The sequence below is a fragment of the Hippichthys cyanospilos genome, chromosome 21 (genome assembly GCF_059441005.1).
Source record: "Hippichthys cyanospilos isolate Australia breed blue-spotted pipefish chromosome 21, RoL_Hcya_1.0, whole genome shotgun sequence".
NCBI classification, from domain to species: Eukaryota; Metazoa; Chordata; class Actinopteri; order Syngnathiformes; family Syngnathidae; genus Hippichthys; species Hippichthys cyanospilos.
Genome location: NC_142389.1, coordinates 13,952,095 through 13,976,233, shown reverse-complemented (window position 1 = coordinate 13,976,233; position 24,139 = coordinate 13,952,095). Strand labels below are relative to the sequence as shown.

Below are 24,139 nucleotides of genomic sequence, written 5' to 3'. Positions count from 1 at the left end.
ATGAGGATCGGAGCGCCAAGGCTTCCGCCTCTGGCTGCCGCCCAGCTCACACTGCACCCAACCCCTATGGCCCCTCCCACAGGTGGTGAGCCCATGGGAAGGGGGACCCATGTAACCGCTTACGGGTTAGGGTTAGGGTTAGCTAACCCTAACCGACCAAAATAATAGTAAGAGAGTTGTCTAAGATATGAGTGTATATTTAAATAAAAAGTTATAAAAAAAAAAAAGATAAGTTGGTCATTCATAATAAAATGGAAATGTGTTATTTGGGGGCACCATGTCCGCCTCACAGTTCAGAGGTCAAGGGTTCAATTCTGGCTCCAGCTTTCCTGTATTGAATTTGCATGTTCTTCCTGTTCTCACTTGGGTTTTCTCAAGGTAGTCTGGTTTCCTCCCATAATCTCAAAAATATGCGTGGTATGTATGTTGTACACCCCAGATTGCAGTTACTGTACAGTAGGTGCATCTGTGAGTATGAGTGTTTTTTTTTGTCTATGTGTGCCCTGTGATTGGCTGTCAACCAGTTTGTTGTACCTCGACTACTGCTCAAAAATAGCTGGGATTGGCCCCGGCACTGTCGCGACCCTAGTGAGGACAAGCAGTTAAGAAGTAGGTTGTGTTATTTGGTCAATTACTTTCCAATCACCTTTTAGCAATATTTCGGTTTTCTGTGTTGAAGAAAAGGATGGTATGGTGAAAATATTGCAGGCGAGATGGCTTGTTATGGTCGAAAAAAAAAAACTTGTGGACATACACAATAGCTGATAGGTGCAGTATGCATCTATTTAAATACTGGTGATCAGTATTCAGAAAGCTCTCAGCTGCTGCTTAAAAATGAGTTTGACTCTCATTTTATGTCGACATTATTTTGCTAGATCATTCATTCTTGTTGCTGTCTGCTCAGTATAAAAAATCATACTAATAAAAATTTGAAAACTGTAAAATATATATTAGGCCTTATTCTATATTACATATTTTGCAAAAAAGATGTTTCGTCTCGAGGACTCAATTTCGTGAGACATCTTGTCTCGTGGGATGTCTCTTGGCCCATCCCTGTTGATAACCACTTGACTTGCACCCGCTGTCTGAAATATCTATGTAAATGCTCAAAGTATAACCGATTTATATATGTTTACGTGATGTAAGTTTGGTGGTCCTCTTATGTCAAATGGGGGTCAAAACCTTTGGTGTCATTGTCTTGGAATATTTTGGTCACCTTACTGCCATCGTTTTATTGTCAGGAAAATTGGGCATAAGAGTAATTTTTGTATCGTTGATGGAAGAAACACTGTCAATAGTTGGCTTAGAGTAAAATGGCAGCCAGATATGAGAAGTAATGACTACAAATACTTTACTATACAGCAGTAGTATTTAAAATAATTTATACTCAACTATTAATTTCTCATGAATGCCTAGCTATTTTGACATTTTCAAAACCCACTAGGTATTGTTTAATTATTATATTTAGATCATATCTATCAAATTGGGGTGATATATCATCTCCTTTGACCGGGAAAAGTTCTAATTAGCAGTACAATAAAGGTGGGTTGCACAAAAATGTAGCTTTTTCTCCCAATGGACTCAACCTTTGCTAACCTATCTGAAATAGCGCAACCATCCTATTTATATTGGGCATTCATGACGTTGTTTCCAAGTTTAAATTTTACAGTGGCATAGCACCAAACGCTCCCTCGCCATTCCCTGCGAAAAGTGAAATTGATACTTGCCATTGACGGTGAATGAGTTAACAGTATACGTTTTACTTTTTAACACGAGTATCTGTCCCAATTTTAATGGACTTCTAACTATATTAGGGAATGAAACACCTGTTCAAAATAATTTATTTAAAATGTCAAGAGGCTGTACTTCACAGTACTGTAATTATTGGGGAGGTGTTGGGTGGCTGGATCGTTAAGGTGTTTACCGGGTACAGGACGGGGTATCGGTAAGGATACAGGGGTAAGGGTTCGTTGAAAGGCTCTTTACTCTTAACAGTTCAAAGATGGCCAAATGAGCATAAAGGATATATACATGGCCAGATGAAATATGAAGATGCAGAAGCAGATTTTTAACGGCTAATGCAGAGTCTGAAATATCAAATAACAAGGATAAGTATGGACTATAGTATGTAAACTATACATATAGGTATTTGGAATAATATTGAAGACTTAACATACAACTGAATATAAATTATCACTATAAATTAAATACAACCCAAAGAATTGACACTAACTTAAAAAGGTACAAGTCACACTGGCACAATCACAATTAATGATCGTGAACACATTATCAACTGGATATCACTGAACTTCTGCATACGCAATCACGTGACAATTAAACTGTACGCGCAGCTATGTAAACACTAAACACTTGGAACTCTGGCAAACAAAAAAATCCGCCCAGCCTTATATACAGCAATTATTTAAGAGTTATTTTACAATATGTTTTTTTTTTTCTACACGTTACTTTTTCCTCTAATAGAGAATGTGAATACTTAATTATACCTGTTGGCCAATTCCACTCTAGTTTTTTCTCCTTCACTCAAGTGGTCATGTTCAGTGCTAATGAAACAATGGTGAGATAAATGATACACTCTCATACAGGGTACTACGATACTGCGGTATTACTGTAGCATAAAAAGATAAATGCATCAATTGCTTCCTCATAACCATCAGCGTGTCCTTCTCCTCCCCAGCCGTCATCATTGTGAGTCACGACGCCCGTCTCATCACCGAGACTCAGTGCCAGCTTTGGGTGGTGGAGGATTGCTCCGTCAACCAGATTGACGGCGATTTTGACGATTATAAGCGGGAAGTTCTGGAGTCCCTCGGTGAAACCATGGTCAACAAGGTTAACCCATGATTCCCCAAAGTAGGTGTGGGAGGAACATGTTGCAACGCCATCCCTTATAGGCCACCCCAAAATCCTTCTGGACTGGTTTCTTACCTTTTTTCTGGATTTCATTGTGTATGATGGCCAGATTATGGGGTGTAAATCTTGCCTTCTAATGCTTACAAATATAGTAGATAATACTTCAAATCAAGCTATGTTGGTTAAGAAAATAAAACATCACTTTTTCCACCATTGTATTTTATTGTTTTATATTCACATCCATGATACAATGTTGTAGATGCAAATGCTGGTATAATTGATTATATACAAAATGAAAACTGAGCATGGAGAAATGGCGTCTTCATACACCCAGCTTTAGATAAGCCTTATAAGTTTTCCTGACTTTAGCAACTTCGATCTCATCCGGTATGAATGCACTGTACCAATTATACCAATCATTGCCAGATGTTACAGTGGGGGCAGGTGGTGTGAAACCCACAGCATCATGACAGTTGGAGTAATCTTTGCCTGCAAAATCCACATAGGGAATCTGAAAGGGAAGGAGACCTGGAATGACAAAATGTGATCTGTTCAATTTAGAGCTGCAATTCAAACACTTAGTGTCTGAGCATTAAATACCATGATCCCTTGCTGTGTTGATTGCTGTAGTCAGATTCTTCTGCTGTTTCATACACACACCTGAAAAAAAATGAGCAGTGAGACAATTATGGACCTTTATTCATAAGTACATACATATGATCAATTGCATGCCCCTGTGCATTACGCCTTACCAGTTCGAGTGGGATCATAAACCAAACCAGTGTGTGCACTGATGAACTGCTCCAACAGCTTCACATTCTGGCAAATAAATAACATTGTTCACCATTTATGAACAATGTGATAAACAGCTAACCTGAAATCCAATAACTACAATGCAGCCTAATTCCAAACTGTATTAAAATAATCTTTTACTTCAAAATTCTAGACAATAACCCATTATGAAAATGGATGGATCCACCTTTTTGAATGATGCCACAAGTTTAGCACACCTAAAGTATATTTAGCCAGTTCTGCCCATTCTACTTTGCAGTAATTCTCAAGCTCCATCAGGTTGGATGAGACGTCAGTGCAAAGGTCTTTCCAGATATGTTCAATCAGATTCAAGTCTGGGTCCGGCTGGGCCTCTAGAACCTTCACAGAGTGGTTCTGAAGCCAATCCTTTGAGACCTTGGCTGTGTGCTTCGGGTAGTTGTCCTGCTGGAAAATGAACCTTTGCCCTGTATGAGGTCAAGAGCACTCTGGATCAAGTTTTCATCTAGGCTATTTATGCATACAATTTTCCTTCTGTCCTATGTAGAATGCCAGTTCCTGCCTGCTGAAAAACATCGCCATAGCATAATGCTGCCACCACCATGTTTCACTGTAGGGATAGTATTGTCCTGGTGATGAGCGCTGCCTGGTTTCCTTCAAGCATGATGACTAACATTTACACCAAAGAGTTCAATCTTTGTCTCATTTTCTTTCTCATGGTCTGAGAGTCATTCAGCCTTTTGGCAAATTCCAGATGGGCTGCCAAGTTCCTTTTACTAAGAAGTGGCTGTCATTTGGCCACTCTACGTGGTAGAGGGCTGATCGGTGGATTGCTGCATACATAGCTATACTTTTGGAAGGCTCTCCTCTTTCCACAAAGGAATGCTGGAGCTCTAACAGAGACCTGCGGGTTCTTGATCACTTTTTTAAGGTCATTCTTCCCTGATCGCTCAGTTTAGACTGCCAGCCAGCTCCAGAAGACTTCAGGTGGTTCCATATGTCTTCCATTTTCAAATAATGTAGGCCACTGTGGTCTTTGGGCCCTTCAAAGCAGCAGATTTTTTTCTGTCTCCTTCCCTAGATTTGTGCCTCCAGACGATCCTGCCTCACAGGCCTACAGACAACTCCTTTGATTTCATGCTTTGTGTTAGTGCTGTCTTTCACAAGTCAAATGTGGAACCTTATATGGACAGGTCTGTGCCATTCCACATGTCCAATCAACTTAATTTACTGCAGGTAGATTCCAATTAAGCTGTAGAAACACAAGGACGATCAGTGGAAAAAGGATGCACCTGAGCTCAATTTTGGGCGTCATGGCAAAGGCTGTGATTTCTTAGTATATCTTTAATAAACTCCAACAATGTCTGGCAAAACATGTTTACAGATTTTCATGATGGGGTATTATGTGTTGAATTTTAAAGTGACAGATCAATACAGTTTGGAATGAGATACAGTGGACCCCCGCTTTTTGACGTCCCTGGCTTGCGTTTTTTTCACCTTATTGATGTCTACTTGATGTCTAAAACTCTTCCTCAAACATGACGGTCAGTGTGCCTGCGTGACTGAGTCGCTCCACGCTCGTACGTCTACACCCGCCTCACCACTTACGTCACTAGAATGCTGGTCTGCTAATGGTTGGCGCCATGACTCTCTTAGATACTGGTCTGCTATTGGTTGGTGTCACGGAAGCACTAAGATGCTGGTCTGCTATTGGTCGCCGTCACCGTTTCCAAAATGGCGGAACGTTAAAGCTTTGTTAGCCTGTGAGTGCTAAGAAAAACGTATTTATACTGCATTTTAAGTGCTTAATTCAAACTTGAATTGGTCAGCCATGGGTCCCAAGATTGCTAGTGATAAAGAGAATAGTAAGAAGATCATTTAAATGAAAACAAAGCTGGAGATAATCAAGAAATACAAAGAGGACTAAGCTAGGCTACCTTTACTATGGAATATGGCCCTAACACAGCACTCAAAGGTAAGTAAATCCTTTCTATATTTTGTATTTATTAATTGTATACATGTATATTATAAGTAGCACTCATAATACTATTTTGATACCAATTTTGAATATGTACATAACATTTTTATGTTTTTACCTGGGGTTTTACACTCATTTGCTATTTAACATGGGGAAGGGAATCATATATTAGGTTGTTATTATTATGTGCTTATTTCTTGTCTAGAATAGTGTGCATTGCTATCCATCTATGCAGTCTTAGTTCATCTCGCCCCAGTCCTTAGATAAAGCTGTTGACGCAGGAAAGTGTGAGCTGGGACCTTGGCCCAGCTGTTGGTGGCGTCCGGCTAGCTCTTTTTTTATTTCTCGTAATGTGCAATGCTTTGCTGAATGAATAAAAAGCAGGCAGGGACGCTTGAGCGACAAAGAATGGTATTGGCAACGCAGCGCAAAGCTTTTTTCCCCTTCGCCTGGGCGGAGAAAAGTCAATCTTGGCTGGTCTGAATTACTATTTTGCTGTTTAGCAGCAGGGCTTGTCTTAAGTCTACTTTTAAAGATAACCCAGACACTGTCATACGGGAATTAGCGTTACAATCCCAACCGTGGAACAGATTAATCTCATAAACCGTGGTCCCACTTGTAGAAAAAATAAACCGCTCTGAATACTTGCACTAATTACCAGATAACATTGCTTATAATAGATGACATCAGATATTCTTGTGACTTGTCTTCTTTTCTCTCTAAAATTACATTTTTAGTTTGACTCAATAATACAATTTTGTGGCATTCTTATGCATTTCATTCAATCACAACAAATAACAACCAACCCACCTGATGATGAATGATCACATTTGAATCTCGACATATAGGACACGGGTTTCCACAAATTTTGCCTCCTCTCTAAAGAATCCCAACATTTGCAAGATTAATATGGCAGCTAAGTTCTAAAAATGAAACATTCTTACAAAACTAAAAACACTTTACAATGCAGGTCTTGCGAGTCTTCTGTGGGGGAATGCCTCCTTTGTGGTTCCTCCTGTAACCTGCCCACACTGGATTGGCTCCATACCTCTCAATGTACTCTGCCAATGATATTTAACGTATGGGGAAAATAAGCAAAAGTCTGTGCAAAAAAAAAAACATCACGTGTACAAGATACCTTCACTTTCCATATAATCCCACGGCCTGTCTTTGTAGTGAGAGTCCCCCTTGATATCCTGGGTTGCAGCCTCATCAAGGAGTGTCACTGCTTGGCAGAAAGAGTGGCGTGGAGATGCAAATGGCTGAAGGAAAGGACACATTCTTAGAGATACCCACTGTAAAGCAACGTGGAATGAATGAAAAAAAAGTATTAATAGACATGCAAGCACATGCATTAAATATCACATGACATAAAGAACATATACCATGAAAAGGAGAATTGGCACAAATGTCTTTTTTTTTTCAATAGCAACTCAATAATGGTTTGATTACCAAGTAGTACTCAGTGCTGGTGTTTTTTTACACCTTTGGTTTGTGAAGTGGTTAATTTGACAAAGTTTACAAACAGTAAGATTTGTTTTCATATTGTTGCGGTAATGATACCTGGGTGTGGCTAAAAGAGGGCGATGAAGACCGATGCATGCATTCATGAGTATGAACTGTTACTGGAGAACAAATTGTTGCAATAAAGGTGAGCTCTGCAGTGCAAACTTGGGGTGGCAATCTTTGGCTGTCTCACGATTCGATTCTGATTTTAGGGTCACCCGATTCGATTCAGAATCGATTTTTGATTCAAAACGATTTGATTCAATTACTTAAAAAAATTCTGCTTCAATCTATACAAGTTCAAATAATCATTATACTATTTTTCATTTTTGCAAGACAGATTAACATAGGGAGATGGTGTATTTTTTTTAAGTTCTGATTTGTAAGGAGCATGCCTTTTTCCACAAAAATAGCACATTGACAACTGCTATTTTTTAAGTTATCTATAAACTATATCACTTTTAAAGTATAAGATGAAACACATTTCACATTCAAAAATATTGTTTTATTGATATATTAATTAATATTATATTTTTAAACCGTTGCCCAAATTAAAACTATTGATATTTATCAGTACATTTATGATAATGATAAAAACTTTTAAAATGATAAAAACGATAAAAACTTTTTCAAATGAGCAGCTAAACAGTTAGTACGGGTAAAGGTAAGTTTATGTTTGTAACATATTTAGTCGAGTAGAGACAGTATTTTTATTCCTTTGCATGAATGTAATATGTATTTGTGAATTACTTTGGATTTTGCATACATTGTTTTGTATTGATTACTATTTGCTTTATGTTCTGTGTAATTTTTCTTGGTTAGCCCATTTATTTCAATAGTTCATTCCTTAATAGCGTAGGTCTCAAACTCCAGTCCTTGAGGGCCGCAAACCTGCATGTTTTCAATGCTGCTCTCTAAAACACCTGATTCAAATCATTAGTTCATCAGCAAGCTTTGCGGGAGCTTGTAAATGATCCTAATCATTTGAATCAGGTGTGTTTCAGAGAGCAGAATTGAAAACATGCAGGTTTGGGCCTTTGAGGACTAACTTCTCAAAACAAATCCTGAATAGGTAAGTATCAGACTCCTTTAATGTTTTAGTCTAATTACTTTGATAGAACCACTTTGTGAATAGGTCTTTCTAGATGCACAGCACCTGTGGTAGCTTATCCTTTTACTATCATATGTGCTGTTGCAAACTAGTAACTTTAGACCATACCATCTTGTTCTGGGAAGACTTCAGTGACTCTTGCTAGCTTCCATTTGTTGCGTGGCATCTGTTCATCTTGAAGAAGTACAATGTCATTTACTTTAGAGTTCCTTCTGGTTTTACGCTGCTTCTGCATTTGATTCTCCATTCGACTATCGTCCGGTGGCACGGACACCCATCATCATGAAGTGCTTTGAATGACTAGTCCTGTCACACATAAAATCCATCCTGCCCCCCAGCCTGGACCCGTCAGTTCGCCTACAGGGTAAAGCGATCCACAGACGACGCAATCTGCTCTGCCCTCCACCCAGTACTCACCCACCTGGACAAGAAAGACTCATATGTGAGAATGCTGTTCATAAACTTCAGCTCAGCATTCAACACCATAATACCACAACAACTCACCTGCAAACTGGGGCTCAGCACCTCACTCTGCAACTGGCTGCTGGATTCCCTCAGCCAGAGGCCTCAGGTGGTGCGGTGTTGGCAACAACATCTCAGGCAGGATCACCCTGAGCACGGGGGCCCCACAAGGCTGTGTGCTCAGCCCCCTCCTTTTCACCCTATTGACACACGACTGCACAGCAACCCACAGCTCCAACCACCTCGTGAAGTTTGCTGACGACACAACACTGGTGGGTCTCATCTCCAACGACGACGGGACCCACTACAGGAAAGACGTGGAGCTTCTGACCAGATGGTGCAAAGACAACAACCTCCTGCTAAACATCAGCAAGACCAAAGAGATGGTCGTCATCTTCCAGAGAGGCCACACCCAACAATGACCATAGACAGTGCTGCAGTGGAGAGGGTGAGCAGCAGCAGGTTCCTGGGGGTGCACATCAGCGATGACCTCTCCTGGACCACCAACACTGCATCTCTGGCCAAGAAAGCACAGCAGCGACTCTACTTCCTGTGCAAACTGAAGCAGGCAAGTCCCATGCCACCCATCATGACCACATTCTACAGAGGAAGCACCGAAAGCATCCTCACCAGCTGCATCACCGTGTGGGGCGGGAGCTGCACTGACTATAACAGGAAGGCTCTACAATGCATCGTGAGGACAGCAGAGAAGATTATCGGTGCTCCACTCCCCTCCCTGCAACACCTGTACACCACCCACCTCAGCCGCAAAGCCATTAAGATTGTCACCGATACAAGCCACCCTGCACACAGTCTGTTCAGCCTCCTGCCCTCTGGGAAGAGGTACAGGAGCCTCCGCTCCCGCACCACCAGACTCAGGAACAGCTTCATCCACCCGGCCGTGAGACTGAACTCTCCCCCCTTCCTACCCGTGAAACTGCTGAACTCACTCTCTCTCCCCTCCTCCCTCCCACACTCAGCCCCAGCCAGAAGAAACACCTAGCTGGCAGATGAAGTTTAGTTCATTGGACCCCCCCCCCCCCTAAACTCAAACTTTGCTCATGCACTTGCAAAATTTGCACAGACTTGCTGCTGCCATATTTATTTATAATTATACTTCTATTGCACTAGTGATTACACTTAGAACTATAACAACTACCTCAAATGCACACAGCTGGGACAACCACAATCAGAGTTGTCTTGAAATTGACAATAAACTTGACTTTGACATTTAGAGTGAACAACGTGATCGACTCCATGCTAACCAAGATGCGTATTGAACTCATACAGGGGCAACCACTGTATGCATAATGTTGTTTGGTAAATGTTAAGGTCTTAAAACTAAAATGACGTATATGAAGTATTTCCTTTTTTCTTTGGCAGCTGCTGTGAATGTGTGCTATTGAAAAACATGGCTGATTTTAGATCCCTTATTTATTTGTAGTTTCACTCTGCTGATGCTGATGCCAAGATGTGCATTCAAAGCTACAAACTGCTATGAGGACGTCTTGCATCATCACTTGAGAGTTTAGCTTGCTGTCTAGCTCGGACTAAGCTTACACTCGTCTCAGTGAGGACAGTATTGTTTCGCTTTGCCCTTAAGGAATCAACTATTGAAAAAAATGAGCTAACCAAGAAAAAAATATTCATACAGAACATAAAGCAAATACTGTAGTTAGTAATCAGTACAAAACGTTATAAAAAAATGTTATAAACAATTCTGACTGATAATGTTCCTGATCAATTTAGCTGCACACTTGAAAAGTTCATATTCATATCTTGTTTATCATATATGTCGTGAAAAAGTTCATATTCATATCTTGTTTCTCATGTATGTACTAAGAAATATCAATAGTTTTCATTTGGGCAACAGTTAAAAAATATAATGTTCATATACAAATAAAAAATGTTATTTTGGAATATGAAATGACAACGCATCTTGTTCTGTTTTTTTGTTTCATCTTATTTTAAACTATAAAAGCTATAGGTTATAGTTAGCTTAAAAATTGCAGTTGTCAGCATGCTATTTTTGTGGAAAAAGGTGTCGAACTCAAGTCCTCAAGGGCCGGCATCCTGCATGTTTTCTGGTTTTCTTTGCCCAACACACCTGATTCAAATGATTAGCTCATTAGCAAGCTCTGCAGGAGCTTCCAAACAATCCCAATCATTCGAATCAGGTGTTTTTGAGGGAAAGGGTTTGAAAACATGTAGGATACTGGCCCTCGAGGACTGGAGTTCGACACCTGTGGCATACAGCATTTTATTTCCCCCTCAATACAGCGGTTACAGTAAACCGTGCGCACACTTTATTAAACTGAGCAAACGGATTACTAAACGGAGCATAAAGATTACTTAATTTTACTCGGGTCCGGGGACTGTAGCAGGAATGGACAAAAATTAATTTTGAGGAAACAAGCACAGAAAATATACTGATATTTTGCGGATCGTTTTCATTCATTCAGAATGTTGCGGTTTGAAAAACTGTGGTTTAGAAGTCACAGTATCATGGAAACAAACACTTATTACTCAATTTTTGATGTATTTTTTAAACACTATATAATTGATCAAATTACGCTGACGGGCAACCGAATACTCTCGCTGCATATTTAACGTCTTTTAAAGAAAAAAGATAAACTGTCAAGATACCAGCTACATACAGTAAAAGAGCATAGGCATAATAAAATATTACCTGGCATTGTCGCAGTGGATATAACATTGAAGGCGGAATGCGGAATGCTGCCCTTACGACGTTTTGGAACGAGGCAGCCATTTTCCTCACGAGTCGAGGTGAAAGGGTATGATAATTATTCATCTACTTCCTTAACTGCTTTTTAAATCGTTTAACGGAACATTACTGCCATCTACTGATTGGTTTTGATTACTGCATTGACATTAGGGCTGCTAAACGGTTGCGCTACGACGTACAATCGTTATTGCTATACATTCATCCAGTTATCCTCAGGAATCCAATAATCATTTTATTTGTTGTACTTGCATTCTCCAAATTCTTGCTTCATATATCTTTTCTGTATACTTCCACTAAATTCCACCCCCCTTTCATTTTTTTTTGTTTACAATTGAATGCCCAATTCAATGTTGAATTGCTTCAATTTCATTACATATCATCTTTTGCGTCTTCATTCCACCCATCATGGCAATAGGTTTAGTTGTCATTTGAATCATGCCAAACTATTTTGCTGTATTTTAGGTGCTGTTTCTATAAGCCTGCAAATATAAGAATGGTTTGGGGTTATGGTTAGTATGTTGTAGTTTTTGTTTTGTTTTGTTTTTGTTTCCAATCCGGCCACGCATCTCTTGTTCCATCTTTACTCTACATGTATTTATTTTTGTATCTTTATCGACAATTTCCTTAATATGATCCCTCCTTGTTATTTCAATTTTATCCAAACTCCTATGAATTGTGTTACCTTGCTTTTATTTCCTTTTTGTATTTTTAAGTGGTTAGAATTCCTAGTAATTGCTTGGAATTATTTTTGTATTTTCTTTTTCTTCAACAACATACTTACTTTTAGCATCTAATGCTCTCTCACATACACACAAACAATTGTTTCTTGTAAACTAAGATCAAAATGTAGTCAGTTACCCCTTCTTTTCCATGTCATCTGAAACAAATCGCCTCCCAGTTTTATTTCCCACCTAATAATATACAGCATGGCATCTATTGTAACTTAAAATACAAGTGGACTAATTAGCTACCATGAGAATCCTCATGCACATCCATTACACATTCTGAGTAACTTCTAGTTATACTGGTACTTTAACATTTTAAAGGCTATCTTTAATCTGTTCAGCATCCACTGATTATCATTCCCCTTCCTTCCTACATCACATCATATGCCTCTATAAAATCATAACATTAAAAAATACCACACACACACACAACTGAGCTGGTATTTCTTTATATTTTTTTCGGTTTCTAAATATATTTAATACTTTTCAATTTCTCTTCTGGTTGTTATGCTCTTTGAATTTTAAAAGTGTCTGATAAAATTCAAAGAGCATAACAACCAGACGAGAAAGTGAAAAGTGCTAAATATATTTAGAAACTGAAAAAAATATGTAAAGAAATACCAGGGTGCGTGCGTTTTCGTTCACTGTGGCTGTTAATGAAGTGTTTATGAATACACGCATTGCATGCGGATATAGTGTGCAAAGAAGTCGCCATTTTGAACTTATAAAAACTAAAATGTACGTGTTTGCGAACGTTTGGTTTCCAATAAATTGCAAAAAAAAACTGTTGCACGGTCACGGAGTCTTATCAATGCTGTGCCCAAACACGTACTTTATCTCGTGTAATTCGATGGGATATCGACGTAATTGTCGAAAAATTGTGTGGTACGCCATTATGCCTGTGAAAGACAGCTCAGGGTCGTTTGTCCACCATTTTGAGGCGATACTGGGGATGGAAAAACGATGCAGTGACGCAGAAAACGTCACACCGTATAAAAGCTAAGTCCCTCCTCTCCAACCTCATTCCTGGATTTGGTCAAAGGTAAGTCGAGACGTCAAAACATTCGCGTACATTTGTCGTCTTTGAAGGGGGAAAAAAATCACCCCAGCATTTCACACAAGCCAACGCATGAAGTTGATTACGCTAACTAGGCGGTATTTCCTTTCGAGAGTCAACTAAGATGTTTTTTTTCTTGTGTACTTTTCAGGTTTCAAATCGTTTTCCTGAAGATTCGACCGTCGAGGATTTCGACCAACTACTCAAATTGATATTTTTTCTTCAAGTAATGGACATCTGATTCCTATTTTTGCCTCCAGTTTGTTCTTGAAGGAAAAGGCTAGCTTTTAGCTACCAAAGCCCCACCCATTAGAAATTTTGAAGCAGGTATTAAAGCCATCAAAGTTGACGATAAATGTTTTTTGTATAAACGAAATAAGTGCCCGAAAAGCACAATGTGTTATGACTAATACGCCGAGGGCATTTAGTTTAAATATCAATGCATATTGTTGACTTGTAAGTACAAAATGGTCGCATTAGCTTTCGTGCGGCGGTTGGTTAGCACCCTCCGCACTTTAGCATAGCCTATCCTTTTGTTTAGCATGAGCTCACACATGATTGTGAACGGTGACATATGTCGCCGGCTTTTCGTGTGTGAGACAGGTGGGCTAATAAAATTTGAAGTCGATAGTAATATCTATAAGCAATCTGATCATAAAGATTGCCGTGTTTTCATAGGCTAAATAACAATGAAGTCGGACTTTTTCCCTGATGGGGTTTTGTAGAGACTGCTCCTCGGAACTGAAGCCCGCAATCTATACATAAAGATTGCATTAGGCCGCGCATTGATGGACGTTTGATGAAGCACAGTTAACGATGACGATTATAGCACAGGGACTTCCACAATCCCCGCACCGTGCACTGGGCAATCTGTGGATAAAGATTGCGGGATGACTCAAACGAGGTGGTCTTCCCGAAACACGTTAGGATTTGTCATGAATAATGGACGATTGCCTTGTGTTTCACCACTTTTTTCTTGGAAAGAAATGGGATTCGTTTAAAACCACATTGAGTTTACTGTTACGCAGCAATCTTTTTCAGCATGTCGGCTAACCGCTGTTCCTGCTTTTGTCAGAACAGGCGTTTGTTTCGTTGAGCGTTCCATTGCTAACCCATTCAGGGCGGTGTTGGAGGGGTATGATGTTAGGAGGGTTCTCATTGGCGGAAGAGCCCACTGCCCCTCCCACTCCTAATTTTCAATTGCAGTAGGGCTTTGGCTGCCTTTATATAACGAAGACTTGAAGCACAGGGTCTAAAAAAAACATACCACAGTTAACAAAACTTGAGCTATTGGTAAATATTTTTGGGCCGTTTATGTAGTTCTGCTGTTAATGTACCAGCGGTACTCCATAATTCTTCTCATTGGACAATGTTGCAGGGTCTTGTTTGACACTTGACATTTTGTGTACATGTGTAACAGTTGTGCCACTTGCAGGCTGTGAATTATTTGCTGTGTTGTGGAGTTGAGACAATATAAAACTACTACTACAACATTTAAACGGGTAAGACCTAACTGATTACTCACATCATTGCTTTTCCAATGAAAACAGGAGGTTTTGTTCATATCCAAATCCATATGAAAATGAACAGAAAGTGCACAACCCTGTCTATCGTGAAAATTAGAAACAATGTTGACTTAAATGTTTAACAAATAGCACACCAGTTACTGTTTTGACTTAATCATAAGGTACCACATTTAGGCTACTTGACAATAGGTTACTACAGACACAGTGAGCAAGGTATTAGTATAAAATCGTATTTAGTGATTTCAGTGTTCTCTAATACTTGTGCAACTATATAGAAATACAAATGTACTAGGTGGGATTGCATTAACCACGTTGAACTGATTGTTGTAGATAGTCAAGATGAGCCAATAAAAAGTAAAATACACACGGCAAGCATTTGCAATTAATGCAGTTTTAAAACTCATAAGGAAGAGTGGCACTTCCTCTTAAATATTCCTTCAATTGCAGTTTTGCACGAATTTGACATGCATGCACTATTAACATGTGAAATATAAACATACCAGTAAATATGGAACATGACATGGAAAAAAGGTATTTTAAATAATTAAGGCTTTTCAAATGACAAATTGAGTAGTAGGTGATGTATAAATGCTTTTAATTGGCTATGACTGATTGCTGCACAAATCTAGCATCAATGTAGTGTATATCGGAATGTTAGCATATTTATCACAATATCAAATACTAGTACAGATGTCTTTGAAGGACCAAAGAGCAAACATTCTGTTGTTCAGACATTCATCTCTGTACCGCGCATGTACCTGCAATGAAAGGTTGTGCCAGTAGCATGAAACACACCTCAGGTGTGAGGCATTAAATGTTTTATGAAAAATATTTTGGTGGAGGTGGATGAGCCATTTTATAATTTTAGTGTACTGGGTGACCAGTGTGACAGCTGACAGTTGGTTTGCTGGTGGTATTGGATGCCACTGACTGAAAGCGCTACATTTGTGGTACAGTTAAGTGTACAGAGCTCTGAAATGGCAAACAGAGAGAGTTCTATCTGGGCTTAAGTTGTGTGATGGACTGGAATGGTTTTAAAGTTTTGTGTTTTACAAATGAAGTGTTGGTCTATTTGCACAGCAAGGATGGAATTCAGCTTGGTTGAGCAACCTCTTACATTGGTGGCAAAATGACAGTATACGTAGCAATAATGCGCCATTGTTTGTTTTTTTATTTTAAGATACTCATTTATTCTGTTGCCTGCATTAATTGCTTAGAGTTTGTTTTTCAGAGATGGAAGGGGTGCCCGTGGACCCCAAAGAGATTTTGAAGGGAGTGGAATTTCTACTTGGCAAGGATGGGGGACTCTGCAGCTTGGAGGGAGTCCCAAAAATGTTCAGGTGAGAATTAAAGGTTGACATTTTGCCTCCACTTAACTTTAGACAAGAGTTTTAAAATACTTGAATCTTTCATGCTCAGCCTGATGAAAGCATCTGCCAAAATGGTCAGTCGGTGTATGTACTTGAACATCCTACTTCATACAAAATCACATGATGTCCTCAACAGGTAAGTCTTGCGATTATGGATACATATTAATATTTGGTGTAAAGAAACTAGATACTATTTTCTTGTAAACAGTGTAAAATCTAATTGCACAAGGTTCCACTTGTGCATAAAAGAACAGTACTCCTGTGCGTCATAACTTTTTTATAAATGTATTTTTCTTAGACAAAAACCTAAAACAAAATTAAAGACATAATCTTGACTTTGTCCATATTATGTCAGCACCACACCATTGTCTTTACAGAGGTGAATGGAATTTGAAACTTTAACAGGGTCACATAGTATTTAATATATACATTTACTATAATAATTACAATCAATGACCACCTGAAACCTTTATGCATGCATTTTTCTGGATTACAAACCCCTTTTCTCGCCGTTTTAGGTTCATTAGAGTTGGTGGCTATAGACTTCTAAACTCATGGCTCACATATTCCAAAACCACCAACAATTCTCCTCTACTGCAGCTTATTCTGCTCACTTTGCAGAAATTACCCCTCAAAGTGGACCATCTCAAACAGGTATGCACCACATCCATCACCTCATTTGCATGGTTTACCTGTAGATTCATTTAAATTAACTCATTTCTAAGTTTCTAAATGACTTGTTTTTGCTCCAGAACAACACAGCTAAGTTGGTAAAGCAACTGTGTAAAGGCGCAGAGACTGAAGGTCAGTTTTCTGACTTTTTTATATAACATACACATGCATACACTATGTGTTGTGTCAGGGAGATTGAACTCACTATATCCCATTCACATTTTAGAACTGAGAAAGTTGGCGTCTGTGCTTGTCGATGGTTGGATGGCAACAATTCGTTCCCAGAGTGTATCAAGCAATGCCAGTAGTCCTGCCGGTACACAAAGTTCCTTTTTCTGTTTTATTAATGCCTCTTGTTTAACTATCAACCTAAACATGCCCTATGCTCAATGTGCAGATAAGAAGAAGAAGAAAGAAGATAGCAAGGTCCCAGTCCGAGAGGTCAAAGATAAGAGTGGAGATGATGAGAAAAAGAAAGACAAGGCTAAAGCTCATGCACCTAGTCATGCAAAAATTCGTTCCATAGGTAAGCCATTAGAAGAATAGATGTACCACATAATGTTGAAATACTTTTAGCCCTTTAGAGCCTAAAAGTGTCAAACTAGTCCATGGGGACCTAGGTCCTGCATGTTACCCAATTCTCTTTGCGACTTCTTGAATCTAATGATTAGCTCATCATCGAATACTTTTAAATCAAAGTGGTTTTGTAGGTCTGGAGATGGACACTCCTCATCCTGCTCCCACAAAGAAGAGCCAGACTGCTCCACAGCTGGGCGACAAGTACAACATCAAGCCTCCAGTCCTCAAGAGATTAAGGTACTGAAATTTACCAGAATGTGTAAAATGCTTTGTCCATGTACATTGTGTTCTCTGCAGCCATCTTGTGGTCAGTGACAGTAGCTTTTTTTTTTTTTTTTTTTAATGAACAGTTCGGGTGCGTTTGATAACCCTCCACTGGAAAAAAAATACAAACCTTTAAACACGCCATCCAACTCTACCAAAGAAATTAAAGTCAAGATTATTCCAGCACAACGTAAGTGTATATTTACAAACTACAATAAAAGTATGTAATCCAAATATTGATCAGATGATAACAAAATTAGCATCTTTGGTTTAGAATATTATCTGTCAACTGTTGAGTCATACTTGCCTATGCTTTTTAATGTGTTCATGTCCAAATCTTTTGATTTGGCTTTCACTTCATGTGTGCAGCTATGGAGTGCACAGGATTCTTAGATGCACTTAATTCTGCTCCCGTGCCTGGGATCAAGATCAAGAAAAAGAAGGCTGCAGCTGTTTCACCTTCTCATGCCAAGGCTGTATCTCCAACCTCAAGCAAGGTAGCTTTTCTCACAGCGAATGGATGGTTAAATCTGTAAACTAACTGAAAATAACTGGGAAAAAAAGCCAAATGTCACACTTAGTTAAGGAAAAAAAATCTGTTATTAAGACACATGAATGAAAATTGGATAGGCTCAATATTTTTCAATATTTGATGTTTTTTGTTGTTGTTGCTATAACCAAAAGTGACTGCCTAAATGTTGGTAAACTGGCTTTCAACCTTTTCCACTTGAAGATTGCTCACCTAGGATTGCCATTACTAAGTGATAATTTTATAATTAAGTAATATTTGTGATATATGAATCACAAATGATTCAGTTATACTGTATATCAACTACTTTATTAGTTAAGCAATACATGAACATGTATTCTTATCTTGCTTCTGCTTATTCTTATCTTCAGACAAATCCATTTGAGAGTAAGCCTTCTCCATATTCCTCATCTTCTGCCAAACCGACATCTCCGGAGACTGTTTCTTCAAGTACTATAGATGAAAATCAGGAATCAGATCGCCCTGGGACCCCTGTTCCCACGGAAGACCCTGACTCCATGGACACTGGTGAGGCTGGTGCTTGTAGAGACCATGATGTTAGATAATTTGAATAAAAAGAGAAGAGTATACTATTCCTTTTTTGACAGTATCTGCTCATTAGATCACTTTGACTTGCCTAACATTGTATGTTTTTCAGGAGACAAGCCTAATGCGCTCTCAGAACCTCGTGGGGAAGACGACTTGACAAAGAAAGGCAAGAAAAAGAAAACCGTTCACTGGGCCCAAGAAGATAATCTCAAACATTATTTTTATTTTGACCTTGATGAGACAGAAAGAGGTATGAAACACACAATAGTTAAGTGCGTTAAACTCCCTTGAATATAAATCAACTAATGTTGTTATTCCCTCCCCCAGTCAACGTGAATAAGGTGAAGGACTTTGGTGAGGCCGCCAAACGGGAATTGATGATGGATAGACAGACGTTTGAGATGGCCCGACGGCTTTCTCATGACACGATGGAGGAGCGTGTCCCATGGACACCCCCCAGGCCACTGACATTACCTGGCAGTTTGGTCATTCCTGGGTCCAACAGCACAGAAAAGCTCACCCAGCGGGACCGTGAGATGGGCATCTTACAGGAGATATTCCTCAGTAAGGAGAGGTAGGACTGTATTTTTGTTTATATTTATGTGGTATTAGTAGCACTAAACACCTTTTCTTTAAATTGATGCTCATTTTTTAGTTCACCTTTTAATTGTTTTGCTCTGACTACCTTAGTTTATGGTTTTCTCTTTTTTTTTGTACTGACTAGTTTAGCCTATGGATTTATTGTGATGCACCTTTTTTTTTGTATAAATGGTCCTTAAGGGGTCTTTGCTTTATGGTGGTGCGGAGAGATGAGATTATGACTCACACAAATACCAAATCGCTCTGAGGTGAATCTGGGTCCAAGAATTGTTTCTGATACAAGTTTGTTACAAGGTGTCTTTTTTCCATTTATAAGTGTGCCTGACAGTCCACATGAACCTGACCCAGAACCTTATGAACCTATGCCGCCTCGACTAATTCCCCTTGATGAGGTTAGTGTAAAATCTAAAAATAAAAATTAATCTGTTTCATGATTTTATATATTAAAAAACTGATTCAATGTATTTTTGTTAGGACTCTTCAATGACAGATGATGGCTACCCTGAGCCCATGGACACATCTCAGCAGGTTTCCGCCGTGGCCCAAAACGAGGTTTCCAAGCTGCCACCTGTCCTCGCCAATCTGATGGGCAACCTTAACAACAATTCCCGCAGCCCCCAGACCACAAACGCTGCCAACAATTCTGTCACATCAGCTGTCAACGTACAGGAGCTGCTCACATCTATCATGGTACATGTCTATTGTAGACTGGGAGCATTTGTCAACAGTGAAATAAAACTTTGTCATCTGTTCGATTTACGCATTTGAAGCGACATTGGCTGGCCTATACACTTTTTTTTGTTTGTTTGTTTTTTGCATATGATAAAATGCAATTAAATGTAAACTTTTTTTTTTATTAAACTTAGGGTGGCAGTAGTTGCATGGATAGATATATTAGTCATCTTGTGAGGACCACAAAGTAAGAACACACAATTGCATCATTGAAATTATATAAAAAAATAGTTGAAATTTAATCAAAATGTTTTCAGAATTCGCTGTTAAAACAATTTATACACTAACTGCACATCAGAAACAGGTTTACTAGAGTAGCAGATTTCAGTTTGTTAAATCAATTATTTTTCTTTTTACAGTCAGGGTTTAATGTTAGATGTTTTATTTTGTTTTCACCATTTTTACAAGGTGCAATCATCTCACAAAGTGTTCCCTTTTCATCTGTCGTCATGTGACAATTGCTACTTTTTTTTTTTTCAGTTTAATCAAAGCTTTCTATCTTTAGGGTGCTACTGGCAATCAGTCTGCTGAAGACCTCATCAAACAGCCTGACTTCTCAGATAAGATTAAACAACTTTTGGGTTCCCTACAGCAGTCACAGAATCAGAACCAGGGACCAACACCAGGTAGTCACATCGTGTTCTTATATATGTTTTTGTATGACTGTCCCTGGCTAAGACCACAGCAAACATGTTTGTTGAATGGTTTATTTTAATATTTCATTTGACCTCACAGTTAAGTTTAGAATTTTCAAATCACATGTTTGCTATTACAAAACAAAATGTGTGTTTAACATTGGTCAATTGAAATCAACCAATTCTCTTAGTGGAATATTTTCTAAGTTAATGAAAATGCTGTGTTGGTTTTTTTACATCCAGTCAACCCGAGTCTGTTGGCTCACAGTCCAATGAACAACATGCACATGCAGATGCCCATGAACAGCGGCTTCCCACCCAACATTCCCCCGGGTGGCCCCCGCTTCAACCACCCGCCCCCACCACCTCACAATCACGGGCCGCCTTTCAATGCTGGTGGAGGCCCGCGCATGATGGGACCGCCGCCGGGGCAGGGCCGCAGTGATAATGGCAACTACTGGGGGGACGACTCCATGAGAGGCGGGCCCCACCGAGGAGGCCATTTTCACCGGGGAGGGAGGGGCCGAGGAGGAGAGCCAGGCTTCCGTGGCCGAGGACGAGCGGGTCCAAGGGGAGGACACAATATGAATGGTGTGTGGATCACCTTTTTTTTTTATATATATATATATATATATATATATACCTCTAAAATACTGCATGTCCACTCTGTTCGTCAAAGTAATTTTTTTTGTTTTCATCCCCCTCCACTAGACATGTCCATGCGACCTGTTTGTCGCCACTTCATGATGAAGGGAAATTGCAGGTACGAGAGTAACTGTGCTTTTTATCACCCTGGTGTAAACGGACCGCCTTTCCCTCCAAACAATCAGCATGGACACTAAGCAGTAGCAGCTTCATGGTTGCAGAGGACATGACTGGCTCCTCTGCTGTGGTCTACAATTCCTTTTCATTAGCGGGATTCTCCCACCTGACAGACTCCAATTATGAAATGATCACAAAAGGGACTGTTTATAACATGTTCACAGTTTATGGTTCTATGTCTGCCTGTCACTGTCTAAGCAACATTCTTAAACTTGGTACATACATAATTACCCTGCAGTTGATGCAACTTGCCTTTCAGCAGTGTTTTCTTCATGCCTGATTCTTTGGCAAAAAGAAACAAAATTGAATTTAACCACAAGTGATTATGACTGAGCTTGAATAATTGGATTTAAATGGTGAATGGTCCCTTATTGTGAAGGAAGTAAGCCCATTCTCTCTGTTCACAGCAGCTGGTTAAGCTTAAGAAAAGCCTGTGTGTCCTCCCATGGTTTGTCTGCTTTGTGGCTGACCAACTCGTTTTTTGTGAGAAAATAATGACGACCTCTGAACTCTCCATCTCAACCTCAAAAAAGGGTTTGAATGTCAGTATTATGATGAAGCATTTTGCGGACCAGCTATGATGTGTTTTCTGTGAAAACTAAGCTCTATGTCTCTTGTGGGACTTTTTTCCCTCCATGTTTTATTTTGATACAATGTTAAAAACAGGTGCCCTTTTTTATGCCGAGTTTATTGAATGTACTGTTGGGCTGTCTATGATACATGCTCACGTGGTCATATTTTTCAGTTGAATTATTTTGTACACTGCATTAATAAATGTTAAAATATCATGGTTTTATGATTTGTTTGTACTTGAGGACAATTGGTCAACAAACTACAGTTTCAAAAGTTGTTCAACTTGTAAATCTAAGAACATGCACGTTGAATACAAATGGATGATGAAAACGTCCTGAAATAAAAAGCTTATATGACATTTAGTGGGACAATGGTAAATGCAGCACCTGCAGCACACCACCTGCTGTCCGCAAAAAAAAAAACAAAAAAAATTTTGGACCAACACTCAGTTTATGGAATTTGGACTATATTTGTTTTTTTGGGCGGATGAGGGGTTCTGCTTAAACAACTAATGTGACCTGTTTATTGACAGCGCATGTATGAATGTTTATGAACTGAGTGACCTAATATGTCATCAACTTTTGGATCAGTGTAAATAAGCAACATTTTGTATCGTATGCTTTACAAAAGTTTAGTCTGTATTAGCATTGGCGAGGTTACATTGGAGACATGCATTTGTACATAAAAAAGATTATTAAAAATAAATTCTACAAAATATTCACAAAATTGATCATGGCTGGCTTGCATTTACATTATGATTTGTGTCATTTCGTCAATTGTGTCACTGTGCGAGTGTGTGTGTGTGTGTGGGGGGGGCAGTTTTTGCATGACTGATTTTAGCTGAGTTTTAATTATCATAATGAGGCTTGTTCAGCTGAAATTACGTGACGGGGAAACCGGGTTCCTATTGGGCTGGTGTCATGTCCCTGTTTGCCCAAGAAAAATGCACATCTTCAAATGGCCAGAGGCCCGGATCCAGACAATGGAGGTCAACGTTGAGCAGAATTAAAAGTTGTTCCCTCACCCCCCTTCCTGGTCAAAGTGTCAGTAAAAAAAGCTTGGGAGCAAGCAAGAGGGCCTTTGATTGCATTGCACAAAATGTCATGACAAAAAAACAAAACAAAAAATTCACACTTCTTGTCTTTAATTTACTCCTTCAATTTAAAAGCTATGACAGCCATTTCAACATCCCCAGGTACCTCCGGAAAAATGTTAAGCAATGTCAGTCACGTCACAATGTCCTCAACGTGCATGCGGGACAGTTTGGGGCTGTTTAACACTAGAAAGACCAAATAGGTGCCATTTGGCACTTCAACCTATAAAGACCACCAGAGTGCCAAATGGCACCAAGGAATATAGCTCACATCCTGAATCACCTGTGAATGGCTAACTTTGTTATGTAAATTGAACAGCAGAGAAGTTGCACACCAACTTTATCTTGCTGGGGGGAGCATCACACATGCAAATGTGGTCATTATTTGGACCATCCTGTGTGGGGTTTCTGAGATGCGTTTTTGAATGGGGGTTGAAGAGCTTGCAGAGACCCCTCTTTTGAATACTTCATTCAAAATAACAATTGTTTAGTTTATTGTACACAAAACATACAGTTCGTTACAAATGCAGTCAAACACACAAGAAGTAAAATACAGCATGAGTAGAAAAACACAAAACAAAAACAGTCAAAAAATGTGCATGGGTGTGTCAGAAGCTAATAAGGCTCTTTCATATCCACACACCCAAGCAACTGTGGTTTCAATCACAATGTGTCAACATCAACATCTACAATATAAATAGCACAGATGCAGATTCAATTAAAAAAAAAAATCTCTTAGTGACATTTGTTTTAGGTCATGTTTGCATCTGGATAAGGTTGCCTTTGTATGATTCTATTATGATTCACATTATCATTCCATAAGTTTGTACAAATGCAGTTTTCCCTTGCTTGAAACTAACTGTTGCACAGTAAGAGACATAAAAACAAGATTGGGGGTTGTTCATGTAGCAAGCAGACGACTTGTTCGCAAATTGACCAATCAAAATGGCCTGTTGGATGGAGATTGC

The 24,139-nt window shown here is 39.3% G+C and overlaps 3 protein-coding genes across 7 annotated transcripts in view; 2 read left to right on the top strand and 1 right to left on the bottom strand.

The window, feature by feature from the left end:
* The window catches only part of abcf1 (ATP binding cassette subfamily F member 1), a 40,776-nt gene extending 37,687 nt beyond the window's left edge, over positions 1-3,089 (top strand). For 3 of the 4 annotated variants that reach the window (XM_088404494.1, XM_088404493.1, XM_088404495.1), the window contains one exon: positions 2,696-3,089. In XM_088404494.1, the coding sequence (XP_088260620.1) occupies positions 2,696-2,862 (167 nt within the window). In that variant the 3' untranslated portion in view covers positions 2,863-3,089. The remainder of the gene's footprint in view (positions 1-2,695) is intronic. The other variant, XR_015863947.1, reaches the window with a different exon arrangement.
* mrps18b (mitochondrial ribosomal protein S18B) lies at positions 3,074-11,544 on the bottom strand. Of its 2 annotated transcripts, none has more exons than XM_088404497.1 (7): positions 11,389-11,544; positions 6,759-6,882; positions 6,584-6,681; positions 6,431-6,499; positions 3,624-3,690; positions 3,472-3,531; positions 3,074-3,399 (listed from the first exon to the last, which is right to left on the bottom strand). In XM_088404497.1, the coding sequence occupies exons 1-7, from the start codon at positions 11,509-11,511 to the stop codon at positions 3,194-3,196; spliced, it is 747 nt and encodes a 248-aa protein (XP_088260623.1). In that variant the 5' UTR covers positions 11,512-11,544; the 3' UTR covers positions 3,074-3,193. The 2 variants fall into 2 exon arrangements, with proteins under 2 accessions (XP_088260623.1, XP_088260622.1); XM_088404496.1 differs by having other exon boundaries at positions 6,759-6,915; positions 11,389-11,513.
* Positions 11,545-13,070: 1,526 nt separating this feature from the next.
* Positions 13,071-22,808, top strand: ppp1r10 (protein phosphatase 1, regulatory subunit 10). The gene is made up of 19 exons (XM_088405414.1): positions 13,071-13,212; positions 13,379-13,554; positions 15,985-16,093; positions 16,173-16,259; positions 16,642-16,777; positions 16,876-16,927; positions 17,022-17,111; positions 17,193-17,321; positions 17,506-17,611; positions 17,725-17,828; positions 18,008-18,135; positions 18,539-18,695; positions 18,826-18,966; positions 19,044-19,290; positions 19,633-19,708; positions 19,791-20,006; positions 20,554-20,674; positions 20,927-21,274; positions 21,395-22,808. Exons 3-19 carry the CDS (start codon positions 15,987-15,989, stop codon positions 21,523-21,525), a joined length of 2,376 nt encoding a protein of 791 aa, XP_088261540.1. The 5' UTR covers positions 13,071-13,212; positions 13,379-13,554; positions 15,985-15,986; the 3' UTR covers positions 21,526-22,808.
* Positions 22,809-24,139: the final 1,331 nt, after the last annotated feature.

Bases quoted from the DNA above. Each gene is read 5' to 3' on its own strand.
- mrps18b (XM_088404496.1), bottom strand. From the start codon at position 11,511: ATGAATAATTATCATACCCTTTCACCTCGACTCGTGAGGAAAATGGCT. The intron at 6,500-6,583 runs GTAAAGTGTTTT...GGGATTCTTTAG, and splicing joins AGACTCGCAAGACCTGCATT to AGAGGAGGCAAAATTTGTGG. The intron at 3,400-3,471 runs GTATTTAATGCT...TTGTCATTCCAG, and splicing joins CAACACAGCAAGGGATCATG to GTCTCCTTCCCTTTCAGATT.
- ppp1r10 (XM_088405414.1), top strand. From the start codon at position 15,987: ATGGAAGGGGTGCCCGTGGACCCCAAAGAGATTTTGAAGGGAGTGGAA. The intron at 17,612-17,724 runs GTACTGAAATTT...TTTAATGAACAG, and splicing joins CCAGTCCTCAAGAGATTAAG to TTCGGGTGCGTTTGATAACC. The intron at 20,675-20,926 runs GTAGTCACATCG...TTTTACATCCAG, and splicing joins GAACCAGGGACCAACACCAG to TCAACCCGAGTCTGTTGGCT.